The 19,903-nt window shown below is 35.6% G+C and overlaps 6 protein-coding genes and 1 non-coding gene across 14 annotated transcripts in view; 4 read left to right on the forward strand and 3 right to left on the reverse strand.

The window, feature by feature from the left end:
* Window positions 1–29: 29 nt before the first annotated feature.
* On the reverse strand, window positions 30–5,059 carry LOC139991327 (large ribosomal subunit protein uL10m-like). The gene is given in 4 exon segments (XM_072011292.1): window positions 30–108; window positions 110–312; window positions 373–879; window positions 4,898–5,059. Coding segments are annotated over 4 exon segments (759 nt in total). The 5' UTR covers window positions 4,920–5,059; the 3' UTR covers window positions 30–81.
* LOC139991325 (partitioning defective 3 homolog) lies at window positions 1,141–4,854 on the reverse strand. Its single transcript, XM_072011288.1, has one exon. It carries the CDS (start codon window positions 4,338–4,340, stop codon window positions 1,455–1,457), a length of 2,886 nt encoding a protein of 961 aa, XP_071867389.1. The 5' UTR covers window positions 4,341–4,854; the 3' UTR covers window positions 1,141–1,454.
* An 85-nt stretch (window positions 5,060–5,144) lies between the features above and the next one.
* LOC139991326 (UBX domain-containing protein 4) lies at window positions 5,145–7,683 on the forward strand. Of its 3 annotated transcripts, none has more exons than XM_072011290.1 (7): window positions 5,145–5,531; window positions 5,726–5,860; window positions 5,954–6,366; window positions 6,437–6,712; window positions 6,793–7,119; window positions 7,206–7,438; window positions 7,522–7,683. In XM_072011290.1, the coding sequence occupies exons 1-7, from the start codon at window positions 5,450–5,452 to the stop codon at window positions 7,646–7,648; spliced, it is 1,593 nt and encodes a 530-aa protein (XP_071867391.1). In that variant the 5' UTR covers window positions 5,145–5,449; the 3' UTR covers window positions 7,649–7,683. The 3 variants fall into 3 exon arrangements, with proteins under 3 accessions (XP_071867391.1, XP_071867392.1, XP_071867390.1); XM_072011291.1 differs by having other exon boundaries at window positions 7,525–7,683; XM_072011289.1 differs by having other exon boundaries at window positions 5,147–5,531; window positions 7,513–7,683.
* A 1,639-nt stretch (window positions 7,684–9,322) lies between these two features.
* Window positions 9,323–17,153, forward strand: LOC139991332 (uncharacterized). The gene is made up of 5 exons (XM_072011303.1): window positions 9,323–10,315; window positions 10,398–10,517; window positions 14,415–14,641; window positions 16,394–16,530; window positions 16,589–17,153. Exons 1-5 carry the CDS (start codon window positions 10,141–10,143, stop codon window positions 16,800–16,802), a joined length of 873 nt encoding a protein of 290 aa, XP_071867404.1. The 5' UTR covers window positions 9,323–10,140; the 3' UTR covers window positions 16,803–17,153.
* Trnam-cau (transfer RNA methionine (anticodon CAU)) lies at window positions 16,105–16,177 on the forward strand. The gene has a single exon. It is a non-coding gene; the product is annotated as a tRNA-Met (tRNA).
* On the reverse strand, window positions 17,130–19,146 carry Cych (cyclin H). The gene is made up of 6 exons (XM_072011302.1): window positions 18,922–19,146; window positions 18,398–18,622; window positions 18,157–18,330; window positions 17,848–18,073; window positions 17,654–17,765; window positions 17,130–17,534 (listed from the first exon to the last, which is right to left on the reverse strand). The coding sequence occupies exons 1-6, from the start codon at window positions 19,036–19,038 to the stop codon at window positions 17,393–17,395; spliced, it is 996 nt and encodes a 331-aa protein (XP_071867403.1). The 5' UTR covers window positions 19,039–19,146; the 3' UTR covers window positions 17,130–17,392.
* Window positions 19,147–19,215: 69 nt separating this feature from the next.
* LOC139991333 (uncharacterized) overlaps window positions 19,216–19,903 on the forward strand; it is a 75,386-nt gene continuing 74,698 nt past the window's right edge. Inside the window, exons 1-2 of one of the 6 annotated variants that reach the window (XR_011800794.1) lie at window positions 19,216–19,371; window positions 19,452–19,510. Coding sequence is in view for 2 of the 6 variants with exons in the window: in XM_072011304.1 (XP_071867405.1) it covers window positions 19,329–19,375; window positions 19,452–19,505 (101 nt within the window). In the remaining 4 variants the exon portion in view is untranslated. Of the gene's footprint in view, window positions 19,376–19,451; window positions 19,511–19,903 lie in introns of all 6 variants that reach the window. The other 5 variants (XR_011800793.1, XR_011800798.1, XM_072011304.1 and 2 more) reach the window with 5 other exon arrangements.

Below are 19,903 nucleotides of genomic sequence, written 5' to 3' on the forward strand. Positions count from 1 at the left end.
GGGAGAATAACTTGTACTTTACTTAATGCTTCGTGTGCATCATAAACATATAATAAATTATAGATACAGGTAGTTTTGCAATTATACAGGCACCGATTGTTCATTTTTTATCGTTGGAGGTTGTCTCATTTGTACCGATCTGATCCAGTCGTGTTACAAGCGTCGTCTGATGATGTGTGAGTTGTCGATTCAGGTTAAGGCCTCCTGCATTCTGTAATGTTTGAACCAAACCTAGCTGCGCCGTTACAATATCCATTTCTCCGTATTTCAGAAAATCATCGTAGTTCAAGACTTGTCCTTCCAATATTCCTCCTGCAAAAATATCAACTGACTAATAAAATCGCTCTGCAATCATATTTTTATATTACGTACCCATTATAAACATTTTCTTGCTTTTCTTGATAATCTTTTGTAAAGCAGTCGTGTTTATTTCAGGACTGAACACAAACGAAGTATACTTGCTAACTAACGGAGCAAGAGCCTCGTAAGGTGAATTCTGAATGACATGATTTATAATATGAGGCCCATAATATTTGTAGTGCATATTTTGCCTGAAAAGTGCAACTTGAACGTCGAATACATCCAGCTGCTTTATACTGTTTACGTGCAAGCAACCAATCATTTTAGAATTGTCAAACCAATTACGAACTTCCCTCGCTATTATTTGATCATAAGGGCCCAACTGTTCCTCGACTTGTACCCCTTGGGACTCTATACAAAATTGTTCTAGAGTTTTATCTTTGTTGGGATTGACAAAGAACGGCGTTAAAAGTTCGTTCAATACTCTTTTCTTATAATATATTTTCGGCTTTTTAATGTTTATCTTTCCCCTGTAACGCTTCTGTTGGTACAGTAATTGATTCGGAGTTAACTGAAGTGCTAGAACAGAAGAAACATATATTGTACTTGCAATGAAGATAAATTCCTTTGCCATCTATTTAATTAATGTACCATACCGTAACTCACCCAAGTTTGGCAACATGCTGTTTGTATCGAACGTTACTTCTCTTGGATATAAATTAAAATTTACAAGAAAATTTTAGCGTTATAAAATTTATAATTGAATATTTTAAGAGTCTAATGAATATCAATAATAGTTCCCGTTTCGCTAAATTATCGGTTATTCAATTTACACATTGCTTATATTACGTGCATAGTTTTATTTTAAAAATAGATACATGATCGGTACGAATTAAAGACAAATACAAAAATTATATAAGTGTATATACAGAATAAATTTTTTTTGTTTTGCAATGATATAAGGCACTTTGGAACAAATCATACATATTTAAGTACATAATATATATGTGTGTAAGTACATGTACGAGCGCACGTGCAATGAGTGTTAAGATGTGTATATTTCGTGTATAATATGTGTTTTCTAGGTGTTATGCACAAGTATGTTTATGTATATCTTGAATTCCGTATCTACGTTATAAATTCCCTTTTGTATATTATGCGATATAATTAATCGTTCCACTACAATAATTACTGGATTCGTGACGAGTTTCTATACTATCACCGAAATTGAGCGATTTCCTATTCTTTCCTAATCGAAGCATCGAACGTATGCCACCTTTCTTTCGTGAACGCTTATATCGATCATCTAAAGCTGAATTGAGAGATGCTTGTTTCACATCCCCCCGACTATTTGGAAAACCCTTGCGATCGTCTTTAAAATTATTGCTACTCCTTATCTCGCCATGTACATCGTCGACAAGCCAATGTTTCCTCGGTGACGTATATTTGTTATTACATCCAGGTATAGTGTACACGTATTCTGACTGAGCAGGATCCACGGACTTTTCGTATCGTTTCATACTACTCTCACTGGTCGTTCTACCGTCAGTAGTGCCTTTATTTTTATTCTTATCGTAAATGTCCGATTTACACCCTCGTCTAGTTGGATCCTCAGACTCAATCGATTGATTCGAATGTTTCTGATTGGTCTGTTCCTGATTCTTATTTTCGCGCCCTTCGCGTAATTTTTTATTTCTCTTATAAGTATCTGTGTTCTTGGCATCTAAAGCGGCATGTCGCTTCTCCGACATACTCTGTCTACCTAAAGCGTCGCGCGAAAACTTATTGGAAGAGGAATTAAATTCTTCCAGGGATAATTGACTATCGTACGTTGGGTCTCCGGAATACTGACTATCTTTATCGTCTGTGTTTCGTTTAGCTTCATTACACTGTGGGTCATTGGAGTCTTCTAGCAATACTGGTTCCGCGCGATCGTCGCGCTGTCCTATCGTAATCTTCTTCACGTTACTAGCAGATTCTATCCACGTTTTATTGGTAGCGATGCAGTAACTTTCGTTCCTTAAACTATTCTTATTATATTGTTCGGTTAATCTATCGATAACTGGATTCCATGGAGAGGCGGTCACACAAGACAATAATCCGCCGTTGTCCAAGATGTCTGACTGGGAATTCAAATTGTTCTTTTCTTTTACTCTGCCTTCATTGCCTTTCGTAGAATCAGCAATATATATACTATTAGCTGACTCCAGTTTACAATGAGAAGACAAATTCTCTGATAAATTTTTATCATTTCCATCGTACGAAGATATCCTCCTGGCTATTGTAAGAGTGATCACCCCAGTTACAGAACTGTTTGTATTGAGCATCGCTCTTCTCAATGTCTCCATTGCATCTGAATTTGATAATCCTAATAATGAAACCCCATTAACATTGAGCAATTGATCATTGGTCCTCAATCTCCCATCCCTTGAGGCTGCACCCCCATGAAGGACACTTTTAATAAAAATTCCTAGATCCATGTTAGTGTTTTCATCTGTGTTAGTAGTCTTTCCCTTAACGCTAACACCTAGCCCTGCTTTCTCTGAATCGTGTACTGGTATATCTAAAGTTAAAATCATGCGATTTTTACGTGGTGATAAAACAATATCTTCTGATGTAGACTTCACTGGTTTAAAAGTGCACTTATCATAGTTATGGGTATTAAGTTTATCTTGCACTTCGGTATTCTTTTTCTTCGGCGATATATTCAATGCATTCCAATACTTTGAATTATCTGTAGCTTCTAAGGCTTGACTTGTGGAAGTACCATGAGAATGAGAGTCTGGAATACTAGAGGAAATTTCTTCCTGGCGCGATACCACCATCCTTACCTTCCCACCAGGTAGAATACTTCTGAGAAGTGAAACCACTTCTGCTTGACTTTTACCAGTCATTTCTTTATTATTTACTTCCAACAGCCTATCCCCAGATCTTAATCTGCCATCTTCAACTGCAGCACCTTTTGGTAATATATTTTTAATATATATTGGACAATGACCTCCTGCAGGATTATCACGTGTTGTAACGCTAAATCCAAGACCATTGCTGCCTTTTGTTAATTCTATCTCTATCATACGTCCAATCTTACGGGTGTTAGCTGTCTGCAGCAAATTGTAATTACTGCATTGAAGTCTTTTAACATTATCATCAATTTCCTTTTCTGACCCCCCACTAGTATTGCCATGATTTTTATGCAATGATTTTTCTTGCGGCTTCTTATGTTTTACAATGGAAATTTGCAAACATGGTTCTGTCATACAGGTACGAAAGATCTCTTGCACTTTAAAAAATGGTATATGCAATAGACTGTGTCCATTTATTTTAATGATTTTATCATGCAGGTCAATTTGTCCATCTCTAGCAATTCTGCCATTAGGCTCAATACCTTCGACTCTAAGCCCTTGATCATTACCCAACAAATCATAACATGGCACCACATGAAGCCCCAGTGGCCCTGCTTCATTCTTTATCACAATTTCTCTAATTTCTCCTTGATCTCCTGGTTCTATATTAGCATTTGCATACTTAAATGACACTTTGGCATCTTGTCCCAGTGGCTCTCTACGCCGAGATTCTCTGGGAAGTGACTGAGCAGAATATGTGGTTAAACAAGGTTCCCTGGTTGACAGTGCATGCATTGACAATCTTTTGGTGCTTTCCCTTTTAATACCGCTTATAGAAATAGAGGAATGTGCATCAATTGTATAAGGTGGTTCTTTACTATCTGGATGAAAAAAGTCTGGGCTATTCGTGCCAACTGAACTTGCCCCATCACCACCAGCATGCGTAACGTCAGAATTAACAAAATGAGCAACAATCTGTTCTCTATCATCAGCTACATCACATAACCTATCATCTGGATCCAGGAGACCACCTCCAGTTAAGGAGGACAAACTATTTATAGTTAATGCACTATCATTTTTTCCAGTTGCTTTTTTATATCTTAAAGTAGCCTCATGCATTAAATCTTTAACCAGTAGGGTTCCATCCCCACAAGGAACCACCACTCTAACGTTGTCGAAACACACAGTTACCTTCATGCTCGTTCCGATTTCATATTATCTTGTTATACGTTGACGGGCACGTATTGATTATTTCTAATACAATAGTATACTTAAAATTCTCTTTAAGGGTTTAGAAATCGAATATGATGGATGAAGTGCACGTGTTGCGAAATATATAAAATTATAAATTGTATTTCGTATAATATGATTATCTTCTATTATCTGTCGTGTACTTCCATATTCCGATAATGAATCACCGACATCACACACTGGACACTTTATTCTTTTTATTGCCGGTTATATTTATTTAAAACCTACGTATATACATGTAAATTAAGTAGACATACTCGAAAGAAAAAAAATTGTCACGACTGATAAGGCGAACGCGTACGCCCAACTTTATCACAACATCAAATATGCGGAACAGACGCACTCGCCATTACCACATTTTATTCCACTATTCCTTCTGGCAAACCAACGGAAGGTAAGAAACATGGCGATACAAGCAGTGTGGCCAACAAAATAACCCGTACCGCTTCCAGTTTCCACATTCATCTTAACCATAATAAGGAAAAAATGGCATCAATACTTACCTTTCTTCATGAAATGAGCCATTACTTAATTGTATTATTCTCGAGACAAAGGCAACAAAATGGTTCATACATAAATTTTATATCTTTTTCACTCGTTAACTCGCATCCTTATTCATACACTGGTCACACTACAATGGTTCATGTCCACTGGTTCTTGTTTAACCTCTAAACTTAAAGGCTGTGTTACAATCAACTGTATTTTCATCGATTTAACAATAGGCTTACCTTCAATTTGCGAATAACTTGTCTACAATAGCGTTACGTGACACTGACTTGCATTTCACAAGGCTTATTTTTGAAAATTCACACAAGATTATAGTTACAGCTATTTATATATACCTTACTGATTAATGTAAAGACAAACGGACAATTATGCTCAATACAATGGACCAATTCATTAATACAATTCAATAGTTACCTAACCAAACCTTACGTAGATTTTGAAACGTCAAGTTCTACAGAAAATTTCTAGTGATTGAACTCACTTTTTCATTACGTCATTATCAACTGATAGCACAATAGAACACGAATATCTTTAATTTTGCAAAAAACATGAAGTGGTTTAAAGGTAGCATTAATGAAGCAGTGGCAACATCAAAATCAAGGAAAGCAATTTTTGTCGTTTTCATCGAAGGTATATATTTGTAATGTTAGGTTAAGGTATTATTTAATCTGTTATTACTTGTTTTTCGTCTAAATTGTTTTTCATTTCATTTAATTAGTAACATATTTATAGATTACCTTTTATTTTCATATCCTATTATAATAAATATGTTTTGTTTGTATCATGAATGTTATATGACAAATAGCCTTGTCATCTATTTACAGGTAAAGATGACACATCTGCACAAGTTGCTGAAGCAATCAATGCTACAGAAGTTTCTTGCCGCTTGGAACAGGAAGATTTTGTAGCAATTCGATTGGAAAGTGGATCTGAAACCTACAGATTCTTTGCTCAGATTTGTATCCTTTGATAAAATAACTCAAGTTATTAGAAATATATATATTACATAAATTTTAACAAAATTCTGTATTTTCCTAAGTATTTTTCAACAGATCAATTGGTACCTGTACCATCCCTATTCTTCATTGGTGAAAATGGTACACCTTTAGAAATTATTGCTGGCACCACAACAGCAGCTGATTTAGCTACTAAAATTGACTTAGTTTTAACAAAAGTAGGGAAAAATAAAAATGCATCTGTCAATCTGATAGATGCAGAACAAAAAGCTACTGTAGCCAGTGGTGCTACTAATGCTAATATGAAAATTGACGTAGATAAAAATAATGATAACATACCAAAATCAAACAAAGAAGTACCGTTAACTCAAGCTATATCAGAGGATAAGGATAATAATGTAATTAAGAACGATATTAAGGAAGAACCATCCACAAGCTTGAAAACTAGCGAACCATCAGAACCAGTCAATGAAACAAAGGAGACACCTATCAAAGAACTAACACCAGAAGTATGGTTACATAAAGATTTTTTATTTAAAGCATTACGATAAAAAAAATTAAAATATTGTGTATTTTTAGGAAAAAATTAAAAGAGCGCAACAGCTAATAGAATTACAAAGAAAACAGCGTATAGAAGAGGAGGAGAAGAAAAGTAGACAAAATGAAATAGAACGTCGTAAAATCGGTCGTGACGTACAAAAAATGCGGCAAAAACAGCAGGATCTAGAAATGAAACAAGCTTACGAAGAGAGAATGAAAGAGAAAGCTGCCGATGCAGCAGCTCGGGAGAAAGTTTTGCAACAAATTGCTCAGGATAAATTAGAGAGAAAACAAAAAGAATTAGCAATGCAGCAGGTTTGTATGTTCTTTTCCGGAAAAAGCTCATAAAATTAATTTTTTTATATATAGAAAAAATGTATCCTTGTCAAATGTAGCAACAAGGACAGCAAGAAGGACAGCAACAAAGTCAACAACAATGTAACAACTCAGAACCATCTGAACCACCGATATCTACGGCTACTGTCAGTAGAATACAATTCCGATTGCCATCTGGCAATCCTTATATCGCGCAGTTTGAACCATCAAGTACTTTACGTGATTTGCGTACTTACGTTGTTCAGAATATTAATTTACCATTCCGTCAATTTGCGATGTCTACCTCCTTTCCAAGACGGGAATTAATGCATGAAGATGACGGTAAAACTCTTTTAGAATTGGAACTGGTTCCTACAGCAGTTATCCTAATCCTGCCTTTGAAAAACGTAATTTCAGTTTATACTTCGATGAAATATTCGCATTTTTCATCGTATTCGCGAGATGCTTTATTATTGTCGATTTATTATTTCAGTCGACCGTTGCAACAACTGTGACATCTACACAAGATGTTGGTATTTTACCACGGTTCGTTTGGTCCACTTTTTCAATTTTCACAGCTGTGTACTATTACGTGATAGGATATTTTACCGGAGGTACACGCAAGAATACACCGAAACAACCAAATAACTCCACTGAAAATAACGGTTCAGAAAACAAAGCAGGTGGCACAGTTAAAAATCTTCAGAATGTTGCCAGTTCATCAGGGTAGGTTTCATGTTTATGAAGATATTTATGTAAATGAAATACGGACATAGGCGATAACGATTTATGACACTTAGTTTGGTTAGAAGATATTTGGGTAATCAAGGAAGTACAACCATCAAAACTGAAGGAAATGTACATAGACTACAATCAGGTGGAGATGATAATGATGAGAATAATACATGGAACGGTAATTCAACGCAACAAATGTAGATTATTATAAATCAATAAAGTTCTAATGAGCTTTACTTTGTTTCACTAATCAGAATTTTAGATATGCAACAGAAACGATATCTTCGATAAAAAGTATATTTTATTAAACTTTTCTGTTCTGTCGCACTGCAAACAATCGTTACGTCGTTATAATCACGATATCAATTATCAATTACGATAACACGTTAGGTAACGAATCATTTTATTTAAACGGGAAAGTTTACTTATCATCTTATTAAATGTTAAATCGATAATATACTTTAATAAGTTACAAATGATATAAGGACCAAACGCAGTTTTCCAACTACTATATGACAAATAAGCATACATCCTGAAAAGGATATGGAATATACATCCTTATATTCGTAGTACGAGTATAACTTATTGTGGGTTTTAAGTTATATATGCTTTGAGATTTCCTCTTCAAATAAAAATTATTTTGTTCTATCACATTAATCAAAGTTATGATATATTTTCGGCTAACAAGAATTGTACTAAGAATAGTGATCACGTTACGTTTTCTTTTACAATAAAAAGCAAAATGTATCGATTATATAGAAAGCTTTTATTCTATTATTATATAAATAATAAAAAATATATATATAAAATTTACACAAATCCTGAGTTTTCCTGTTGTTACACTGTGTCAGAAACATCTTAAGTTCATTGCTTTTCGGTTCTGTGCTGCGTATAATTAATGGCTCCAAGTAGTTGGTAAGATGATACACGACAGTTTATTACAACGGTGAGAACATGGAATCATGACGTGTGATTTTTCGTCTGACGAAATATGATTCCAAAAATATGTTCAAGGAAACGATGGAAGACAAATGCCAGAGAAGTGTCTCGACCGTTTCGTTTTGCGGTTGACACGTTCGAAGGAATCGATAATTTACAGCCTTCCTACCTTGATGCTATCGATTGTGGCACCAATTAAGCGTAAAATTAACAAACATTTTGGCTGACTTGTTTCTTCAAAGGTGTCAGCTTTCTGGCAACGTAACATATTGCAGAACATGCGAGAGGAGTGTCGTTTAAGTAATGTGATCTTACGGACACACCTACTAGTTCTTTCCTTTTACTGTCTACTATGTTCGATCACAATATATTCCTCATACTTGAAGATATAAAATTCAAAGTTGTTTTATACCAGTCCTTTTTTTTTTTTTTTTTTTTTATGTTGCACCGAATCAAAACGTAAGAAAATTAATATAAATCAAACGCGATGGATATAAATAAATTTGAATCAGAATTAAATCTAAGCCAATATCATCTGGTTCTGATTTATTCAGAAGAATCACAATTTGGCTAGCTGAAGTGCGAAACAAATTTCTGCAGTGTATTTCATTGGTTCGCATAATCGTAGCCAAGTTTCGCATCTGTCAACAGTTTTTGTATCATTCTATCATCCCTATCATCGTTCTGTTAATATAAACAATTGTACGTTTAATAATCTCATTAAATGTATGAACGATTGTACATTGACCTTGTCATGTAGGTAAATGACAAACTTACCGCGTATTTCGAATTACTGAAATTCATATTTCTGTAGAATCGTAATACAGGTCTAATAATACATTTAAGACGTTCAATTTATCATCCCGTTCATTATATGCAAATTTGCAGCTATACACACGTATTACATATTATTTACAATTCCTCCGTTTTTCTTATTTGAATATACTTCATTATACCGTCATCGAATTATCAAAATATTAAAAAGAAATAAATCATTCGTATTTTCCAAATTGAAATGACGTTCGACATAATCAGGGTATTTTTAGATTCATATTCGATGCGGATGCAACAGATTGGAAATTGATATCAAACTGCGTTCACTTTCTGTCAAGACAGTTATTAAACAGCGTTTCATGGCGGTGACAGAAATTTATGGGTACCTCATTACCACCGTTTAGTGACTGCTACCGTCTCGCTGTACGAGATCATTAGGGGCTCCTTTCAGAAACGCACGTGCTTGCCAAGAACCGCCCAAACTTACATAGGATTGGTTGAACTTACAATGACGTCATGAGCACGTGGCTTTTCGTCGCCGCCTCGAAGAACGAAGAATTTGACTTGGTTGCCAAAAAAAATATTGTTGGACATCGCAGCAACCCCGACAATCAGTCGCTGGTTTCGACTCTAATCCCGCGAACGGATTACGGATATCTATGAATGATCTGAATCGATCTCGTACTTGCAACTTCATCAGTCACATCATTCTGATCATTCTTTCATAGAATAAAATCGAAAATGTTTCGTTAATTATCGACGAATCAAATTTGAGAACCATTGTACGAACAGGTAGTGATTGTGATGCGATGGTGATAAGCATAGTGAAGACGTGTGCAGTGATTTTTAAAGGATCGGCTCTTAAAAAGCCACTAGATACGCGTCTTTGAAGTACTTTGAAGTGGATATCTAATCAATCGGAACATCGAACGGAGATCTAAATGATAGCATCAGGCATTTGAGAACGATCGAAATTTAGAATGTCGGAAGAACACGTGAAAACATCAGAAACCAATAGAGAATCGATGGAATTGAATGAAAGTCCGAAAGTATGCTCCTTCAGTATCGAAAGTCTTTTAGCGCCAAGTAAGAAACCTGTCGAAGAGGAAACTCGCGTATCAATTCAGACCGAAACGTATTTGCAAGGTCACGAATGTAAGTTCGTCGAAAATTTCCGTTTCATTCTACGAAGATTAATGAAGCAAATTAAAAAAAAAAATGAAATTCATTTAAATAGCAAATGATTCGGAGGAACGGAAATTGATAGCGCCAGATTCCTCCATGTCCATGGCAGAAGAAATCGAATTTAATGATGTGGATCTGGTTTGCTCGACCCCTGAACCAGAAATGTGTTATGGTAAGCTGAATTGAAAATTTTATGCTCTCATTATAATTAATTTGCATTGATAATTAATTGAAATGCATTAGAGCGATCCTACTGAAACAAAGAAGAACGTCGGTTTGAACATTTACGATAAAATTAAATGTTTCCATAAACATTCATCAGTTAAACGTATCCAAATGAAATCATTATAAAATCGCGTTTGCGATACTCGATTTAATGACAGACACTGTTTTGCAAGATTATACGGCGCAACTCAACAAATTATACAGGTGTTGCACACTTGTATTTGCTTTGTCAAATTACTTGGTTAATAAAAGGCATATATATAGCTATATATATAAAGGTATATATTGGTTATATATTGTATGAAAACACAGAGGTAAAAGCTCGGAAAATGTCTTAATTCAACAAACAGCAAACTATCGAGTTATTTCAGTTGAAAGTCTATTATTTAAAACATCTTATCGTATCTGTTGTGTATTTATATTTCCTTAAATTGCACGGCCAACCAAGATATCTCAATTGTACAATAAAGAAGTCGGTATTAAAATAATACCGTGCCAATCATTCAAAAACACACGATGATTTTTTTAAAGTCTTAATCATTCGTTGCGCTGCCATCGTTTTAGGTTTTAATTGCCTCTCATTACGTAGAGATTCCTCATTAAAACTCTAAGTAAGTAATCAATAAAACATGTCGTAAAATCCTTGGTTTACGTTGACGCAAACATTCCGATGTCAACGCGAAACACTAAAATTACTTTGTATCCAAACTTTGCAGTTATTACACGTTGCGTAGTAATGGGTAATTGTTTCCACTTAATTCGGATATTGTTACCAACGTGAAAGGGAGTAATTGTTACAGAATCCACATGCTTCCTTCACGTGCTAACAAATTCGTAAGTTTGCGCGGACGACTGTGAGTTTGATCCATTACTTCCTGCAGGGTCCACGCCCACTCAATGTTCCTGCTCTTCGTTCACTATTTATCTGTCTCCTGCTAATTCTGCCATGGAAATGCGGCAAAATGTGTCTTCGTATCCCTACCGTACAGAATGTACAAAAAAAAAAAAAAAAGAGAGAAAAAATACACCATGAACGGATAACATTCGGCGATATCTTATGGGTTGATCCTATTTGGTTTCCATTTCCAGCGTTAATAAGAAATTCTTGACATATCTTAATCTCTCTATGCATCTTTTAGTCACAACCGTATTACGATCGTTATAGCGAATCAATTTCTTAGAGTCATAGATTCAGTTCATACAAAATATCCATTTACTGGACTGGTGTTATTATGTGTCCATGCCATAATGTACGAAGAGGCATCGATAGTTGGCTCAGCTCAATTCCATTTTACCAAGAGTGTTTTAGATTCTCGACGACTAATTTCCACCAAGGGCCCTTGTCTTGTGTGATTTACACAACGTAATGGTTACCGCGATAAATCCGAGATCTAAGGAAAGGACAATTCTCGTTTGCGCCGTGCTTTTCAACTGAGATATGTGGGACGTCGCGTCCAACTACAAAGCCGTCAACGCGACGCGTAAATCTTTGCAAAAGCTGCCTCGCGAACGAGTAAAGTCGTCCAAAAGATATTTTCCTTTTTTACCGGTTCGTTTTTATGATTTTTAATAAGCGATTTATTTGGTCGTTTCTTCAACATGTAATATATCTTGCAACTGTCTATCAGATATAGCAATTATAGTAGGGATATCATCATCGTTGAATACCAAACGTATAATGGTCTAATTCGAGAATCAAAATCATTTTCAATTCCTTGAAGAGTAAAACGAGACATCTTTCGTTGAAATGTCTGCAGTCTACGATATTAATCTAAGTGAACGATGGTTTAGATCATGACAAAAGATCTAGCCATCTGTCTATTCTGAAGCGTCCAGTGGGTATGACTTACGCGTGTGGATTAATTATCCTGGTAGTTGGCCACGAGTGTGAAATCGTGCAACGCCGAACGAATGAAAATTAGCCACGTTTTATCGCGCATTTCTACTCGTGCTCTCACCATTCATCACAGAATAATTAGGAGACAAGTTCACCGCAGCTCACAGCAATTAGGTAAACTAGAGGGCGTGGTGTTCTATTTCGGCTCGCTGTGCTCCTCGTCGGCTTCCACCGCACGCTTCTTCACGTTTTAAGCTCCTTTTTGCACCGTAGCCTTCCACGCCAACCCTTTCTTCCCTCTTCTTCTTCTTCTTCGCGGAGCTCGTTCGTCAATGCAACCGAGTCAGAAAGTCGACGACAAATGAGCCGCGTGAGCACCCTCTGAAAATATTTTTCTCTTCCGCTCGTTCAGATCTTTTCCGGAAAAGAATGTTAGCTTTTCTTTCAACGAAAGGTGTGAAACCTCCGTTAGAAAAAAAATTCCCGAAACGTTTCGTTAGAAAAAATTACAAAAAATCTCCTACAGGTAATTCTGTAAAGAGAAGAATAAGATGAATTTAATTCTTTCTTAACTGCAATGTCCACATACATCGTGCTAATACAACAGATATAGCCGTTCAAATCTAAAATGTAAACACGTGCTACTTGTAGCCTTTGATATTATTATCTGCGCATACTGTTTCCCAGCATTCGAGTTGGAATCCTTCCTTAATTTACACGTGCACAAGCATGCACGTCGTACGACGTGGTTCACGTCGAGTGAATTAGAGGCGGTACGGTTTTAGCCGACGATTCTGTAGTACGGGAGAGAAGAGAAGTCTCGAAAAACGCGCGAGAAACGCGACAATTACGTCGCCATCTGACAATTAGTAGCCGGTAAACGACACTCTGCGGTCCCGGTAACCACGCCGCAAATACTTTTTTCGAGATATTTATTGCACCTCTGACTGCAAGGGTTGCTCGAGCCGATCCATTCTTCTTGCAAAGGAGGAAGCTTTTGTCATCGATTTATCGATGCCAAAATAACAGGTTCTCTTCACGTTTGATACAGTGATAGATGAGGTCTAATCTCTTGTTCCAAGACATTCAATACAAATGAGATGCTAATTATATTCTAACGACATGAACAACCGAGCAATTTGATCCTGTTATTCAAGGGATTTAAGGGATTTTGTATTAATTTTCACTATACGTATATATAATGTATTATTTCTAAAGGTGATAAAATAGGGTACATAGGGTATGCGTACGTTATGACACGAATGGTATCGCTGTGTCGCGAGTTATACTTTTCTTTTTTGAAGTAACAGACGTATATACATATATTCAACGGTGGAGCGTCGTGCTGCCAGGGTTTTTCGTCGGATGACGAATGGGTAGATAATTAGAAGATGATCCCCGCTACTTAGAACGCGATCCTGTTACCAGTCGACTAAAAGAGACCCCAAAGACATTCCTCATGGGCGAGGCGCGACGTCTTGTACCAGCGGCTTGTAAGCCCGGGATAAATATAAATATAAACAAGTTCGACGGGAGGAAAAAAGTAACGAGATTGATGAGGAAAGAAATCTTAAAGGGGTAATTGGGTCTGGTTAAGTTAAAAAGAGACGACGTTTTGTATCGTCTATGGTGCCGATCTCATTTAAAAGCAATTAAAATGAGAACAGGTCGCGTCACGGCACATAAACCACCGCTATACAATTAATGATAGGCCTTTGTCATCGCACCAGTTGTTTAAATCTAGTCCCGTTTATTCCTGATCAAACATCGAATACGATGTTATAGTTTATAATTCGCAGTTGTCTGCTATTTAATCTCGCATGAGGCACGTGTTATTAGAGCTCATTTAATTACGATGCGTTTTCATTCCGCTGAAGTAACATGACCAGCGTCGCGCAATTATTCGATAATTACTCGATAAGGAAACGTGGCTTAATTATTATTTCTCGCCCGATGTACTTCACAATACATATAGAAATAGTATAATCCTTTCCACAATGTTACCAGAAGCGTGTACCAGCAGTAGCGGTGCCAACTCTACAACAGGTGTAGATAGAGACATTCAAGAAAAAAGTGACAGCGCTATTAGCGATGACGAAAGAAAGAAGAGGCCTCGTACGGCATTCACCGCGGCGCAAATTAAGTCATTAGAAGCAGAATTCGAGAGGAACAAATACCTAAGTGTGGCGAAAAGACTACAACTCAGCAAAAGTCTGAAACTGACTGAAACTCAGGTACGTGTTACATAATTTATGTCGCTATTCATTCCAAAGATTTCGGGAACGGAAACTGATCTACCTAACGGTTTCATGCGGAGAGGAAAAATTACTACATTATATTTCATAATAATGAGAAGAACTGGAGCTACTAAATAAGATTCCCCTGTGATTAAAGGGAAACACATTTCGCTGAAGTTGCTTCGAACAAGATGCACACCACACAATAAATTGCGATAACGTCTGAGACTTCCGTAGCCTAAGGGCACCTGAAATAGTTTAAGTTCCATGTATCCTAAGTTCCTCAAATTCAACCGGGCACTGAATTATGGCTCTAAAGGTCACCATATGTATAGGCGCCAGATTGTGGCGCCATGGGGGAAGATCGCCCTTTAGGACCAATTAGCACTTATACGTCCTTTCTTCTCGCACAGAGAAGACGAGAACGCAAAACGATCGCTCCTTTCTTTCGTGGAAATCTTTAATTAATCATCGTGTTGCGTAGAAATTGTATTCTACCTAGAAATTCGATTCTTTTTATCTACTATAGGCGCCACATTTAAGCAACCCTCTGTATTGCTCACTTTTCTACGCAATTCGGTTTCTAATATTATCCTCGCGATCCAAAGTGTTCAGCTTTCAACGAAGATTTAGCTACGTAATCCTACACAAAGTTGTAGAAATGGATTGCGACAGTTACATAATTCTTCCATTTACTTTATAGGATGCAACATGGCTTGCTGTTGCATCGCTTTAAACTAATTAATTTATGACAATACCCTGGATATTTTCTGTTCGGTCGAGTTGCAATCGTCCAGACCAGTAATGTCGCGAACTGTAATAATTGCCAAAGCGGTAGAAATATCGCGGGGTACCGCGAACGAGGCAGATAATTATCTTCGTGATCACAGCAAAAGGCAAGGATGATCAGACGACGGATCAGAGGGAAGAAGGAGACGTGTCGTGGCGCAGACATAACTGTCACAATATTTCTCGTAGTTAACGAGCCAGCTCCGGGAGTCCCCTTCTTCTTGCTCTACTGCTCCTCCGATTCGTGTGTACGTTTCCAGCATGCCACAAGAACTAAGAATCCCGGGACAACGGATGCTTCGAAGCGACGGACCGAAGAGGCGTCGATTTTTTAATTAGGATATATTACCGCTTTGAACGTTCTGAATCCGGTTTAGGCATTCCCCTTCACAAAATTCTGTAGGAATCGTGTCCAAGATGGTGACATCATTTTTTCCCGCGCTGCCTCATATGTTTCATCTTTTTCTCATGGCCAGGCTTGATCCACTTCTCCACACAGGAGCTTTAGTTTGTATGTTTCTTTAAATTCATAATATCCCTTGAAGATTGTTGTATTTTTGCAATTATTTAACATAGAACACAAAAGTTTTATTTTTTGCATAAATACATTTGAAAAGCTCAAGCTTGCGAGATTTGCAACTTCTAATGTGTTGGCGAAAAGCTTCTCAAATGCCTCGGTAGCGCAGTAGGCAGCGCGTAAGTCTCATAATCTTAAGGTCGTGAGTTCGATCCTCACCCGGGGCAAATATTTTTGATTTTGGTTACCAGAAACTCTGAACTTCCTTAATCTTAACATATTATACTTTGTAGTTTATGTTATTCACTTAATGTCTTATCGAATCAATGTTTCCTTCACCTAGGTTACTTCAATTTTTTATTGAACATACTACTATAAACGAATAATATTTTCTAATATTCGTATTTGTTAATGAATTTTTATGTTGTTTCTTATATTTACAGATAAAAATTTGGTTTCAAAATAGACGTACAAAGTGGAAAAGGAAGTACACAAACGACGTGGAACTGCTGGCGCAACAATATTACTCCAGTTTAGGTATTCCTGCACCCCGACCAATTTTCGTCGAGGATCGTCTTTGGTGAGTATCGATATTCAATGAAAATTTGACTTTTTATAAAGGAAAAGGTTTTTTGTAGGTTTTTTAATTATCCAGCGCAATTGCAACCAGGAGCACCGATTTTTCCACAACATTTAGCGACTGTTCCTTTACCATCTGCCTTGCCTATTGTTCAACCATTGCCAAGTAATTTAACAATGGGTCAACAGACATCGATTTTCCAAAACATCCCAACAAGTAATCCGACATATCATTTAAGCCAAAGATTAGACTTTAGGCATCAAGATTCTTAAATGCGAAAATATTTCGTGTTCACGTTACATCAAATGAGTTGGTAAAGCTCATATACAATATTAATATAATTAATATCGTGCAGGATTGAATCGTTAGAAATTTGAGTATGTGATACATATTTTTGAAAATTTTTAAATTAATAGCGTTTTTAAACATTCTAAAGAACGGTTAAGATATTTGTTAATTTTTTTATTATCACAATAAATAAAGATACTAAAATGGAACCAAAATTCGTGCCAAGAATATACCATAGTGAAAACATAATCCCCATCTAAATTGCAAAAAATTAAACATTTTCATTTAAATAATGATAGAAGTATAGAAAATGAGCAAGGTAAACAAGAAGATTATTAATCGCATTTATTATAAAGAGACACAATATATACATTAAATAATTTTTATAAAAATTTTCAGATTTTAATGAAAAACTAACAAATATATTTTTATCTCTAAATGAGATATATTGTAGTATTAATAAATATTGTAATCCTTTCCTACATCTTATTGATATAAAGTAATCAATTATTTATTATGTACAATTGACAAAGGTATAAAAGATTATATCAATGCAGTGTCAGAAATTGCCTTATTATAGAGTCGAAGGAGACAAAACTTTGCTGACACCCAAGATTTTCTCATCGTGAGCTGCTTGATCTTGTATAATTTTAGCATATTTTTCATTGTCCTGCAAATCTTCTTCGTCTAACATTTCTTGCATTCTCTGCTTATAACTGTAATAGTATAACATACAAAAATCTCATCTTATTGAAACTTATATTACCAAATATAATTTACACTATACTTAAAGCATACTATAAAACTATGCTTAAGTCTATAAATATATACTTACATTTCACTGTCAGGATTATTTTCCTGATTTCTACATTTTTCTAATTTCTTTTCCAAAGCTCTTACCACTTCTCTCGAAGGAGGTTCTACACATTTAGCCATAGATCTTATTTCTGAAATATATATTATAAATGCCATATATTAAAATGTATTGTAGAAATACAAAGTAACATAAATCAAAGAGGATATATTTACTTCTTACTGCTTCTATTATACACACTAAATGTTCTTGAGAGAACAAAATATCAGTTACATAATTATCTAAATTAGCAGAGGCTCTGGATGCAGCATGTAATGTTGCAGCCAATGCAACTTGGCTTGGCGTATATAGTAAAACACTATCAGTCAAAAACACCCTTTCTAAAAATTCATCGATATATGGCCTCAACCGTTCTGGATTTTCCAAAGATATATACCTCGTCTAAAAATATATTAATTCTATCAAATACATTAAAACTATTGAACTTACACTGATATAAAGATGTTATGATATTAAAGATGTACCTTGATATCTATCATTAATCCCTCTACAGGTCTGAATGGATTGTGCACTGTTAAGTTATAATTTAGTTGCTGCATAAGGAGCAATTCATTATTAAGTATAATATCGGATGCCTTTTCTCTATCTCCTTTAATATTAGCAACAAACTGACATATGGATACATTAAATTCTTCTACCTAAAATCAACTACTGTGACAAACTGCTGAAATGTAATGACAAATTATATGAAGACAATATAATTACTTTGCAAGCCAAGTAAACACATGTGACTAAAATCTCTTTGGGATGATAATCCATAACACTGTTTCTGAGATAAAATCGTTTGAAATAATGCAACGCAGTAGCTACAGTGGCACGTGGCATTGAAGGTGTGAAGCGACGACAGAAGTCTCTCAATTGTAATTCATAGAAACGAAGTAATGTACGTTCCTCTATGTGGGATAGAAAATGTTCTTCTCTCTGCTCCGGCTTTTAAAAATATAAGTTCCATATTATATTTTGTGGAAATAACATGTGTATATCACAATGGAACACAAAATTATACACCAAAAAACGAATTTAAAAATGACAAATAAAAAATTCATATAAAACAGTGTACATGCGTATCGACATGTTTAGCTACAATTATCAATAGAGTCAAATATCTACTTCACCAGTTCATTTGGAAATAATACTTTTATTTTTAATTATAATACGCACGAAAGCGGTTTGACAATTAAAATACAAAATTTCATCGTCTACTTATCACTGCAAGCAGCATAACTCACCTTCATATTCGCACCATGCCTTTGAATAAATTCTGCATTGGTTTTTTCTCTTAATGCTGTTAAGTCATTTTCATCGCTAAATATCCAATACCTCCTCTGTGAACTTTGCGGGAACATCGTAATTGTTGTGCTTTTGATAAGTATATTCAAATACGCTAGGCACAATAATAACCTAAACTTGACGTTTACACTGTAAAATCACACGGTAAAAGTCGACATTAAATATCCAAGATGGCGTGCGATGTTTCGACCTGTCTATCGCAGAGGGCAGCATTAGGCGCACTTTGCGCCTATTCCTATGTCGATACGGTCGCGAACTACAAGATGGACGCAACGCTAACCTCTTCGCAGGAAAAGTTTTGTTCGTTAAGGAAGTACCTAGTTCGATTCAAAAGCAGCGGCAGAGGATGAGAAGACGCACTTGTATTTTTTTAAGTGAAGAAAATAAAAGCATGTAATATTTTTTGACATTAGCACCGATACAATGCAGCAATGTACGTAAAATTAACAAATGTGTTGCATTGTTACAGTTGGTGTTTATTTACGATGCACATGCAAAAATTGGTAGGCTGTTTGCAGAACAAGTAAGGTAACAGATAATAATTCAATTTCCATTACATGCAATTGTTTTTTCTATACATCTATATTCATCTATATTTACTTGACTGTGTTAATGATATTGAATAATGAGGATGACAATAAGAGTAAAGAATAAGAATATATGTATGTATGTATAAGAAATATATTCTTGATATTTTGAATTTCTATTTGCTATTCGTATTTATATTTATCTGTATTCATGTTTCCTTATCGAATTATTATTGTTTTCAACAAAGGTTGTCAGTAACATTTTAGTGAATGTTATTGTTTTGGAGAATGTTGGAAAGAAATAGAAATTTTCTAATGCATTATAGGTTATACGTTGTGGTAAATAGTTTAACACATAATATTGCGTACTATTTATATAGAATATACGTTATAT

Source organism: Bombus fervidus, chromosome 10 (genome assembly GCF_041682495.2).
Source record: "Bombus fervidus isolate BK054 chromosome 10, iyBomFerv1, whole genome shotgun sequence".
Taxonomy (NCBI): Eukaryota; Metazoa; Arthropoda; class Insecta; order Hymenoptera; family Apidae; genus Bombus; species Bombus fervidus.

What these genes read in the sequence shown, in the direction of transcription:
- LOC139991332 (XM_072011303.1), top strand. Translation starts at nt 10,141, where the DNA reads ATGTCGGAAGAACACGTGAAAACATCAGAAACCAATAGAGAATCGATG. An exon ending in GTATTTGCAAGGTCACGAAT is followed by an intron (nt 10,316 to 10,397) that starts GTAAGTTCGTCG and finishes TCATTTAAATAG; the next exon opens with CAAATGATTCGGAGGAACGG. An exon ending in TGAACCAGAAATGTGTTATG is followed by an intron (nt 10,518 to 14,414) that starts GTAAGCTGAATT and finishes CAATGTTACCAG; the next exon opens with AAGCGTGTACCAGCAGTAGC.
- LOC139991326 (XM_072011289.1), top strand. Translation starts at nt 5,450, where the DNA reads ATGAAGTGGTTTAAAGGTAGCATTAATGAAGCAGTGGCAACATCAAAA. An exon ending in TCAAAGAACTAACACCAGAA is followed by an intron (nt 6,367 to 6,436) that starts GTATGGTTACAT and finishes GTGTATTTTTAG; the next exon opens with GAAAAAATTAAAAGAGCGCA. An exon ending in TAATCCTGCCTTTGAAAAAC is followed by an intron (nt 7,120 to 7,205) that starts GTAATTTCAGTT and finishes TTATTATTTCAG; the next exon opens with TCGACCGTTGCAACAACTGT.
- Cych (XM_072011302.1), bottom strand. Translation starts at nt 19,038, where the DNA reads ATGTTCCCGCAAAGTTCACAGAGGAGGTATTGGATATTTAGCGATGAA. An exon ending in GATTAATGATAGATATCAAG is followed by an intron (nt 18,074 to 18,156) that starts GTACATCTTTAA and finishes ATATATTTTTAG; the next exon opens with ACGAGGTATATATCTTTGGA. An exon ending in AATAATCCTGACAGTGAAAT is followed by an intron (nt 17,535 to 17,653) that starts GTAAGTATATAT and finishes ATACTATTACAG; the next exon opens with TTATAAGCAGAGAATGCAAG.
- LOC139991325 (XM_072011288.1), bottom strand. Translation starts at nt 4,340, where the DNA reads ATGAAGGTAACTGTGTGTTTCGACAACGTTAGAGTGGTGGTTCCTTGT.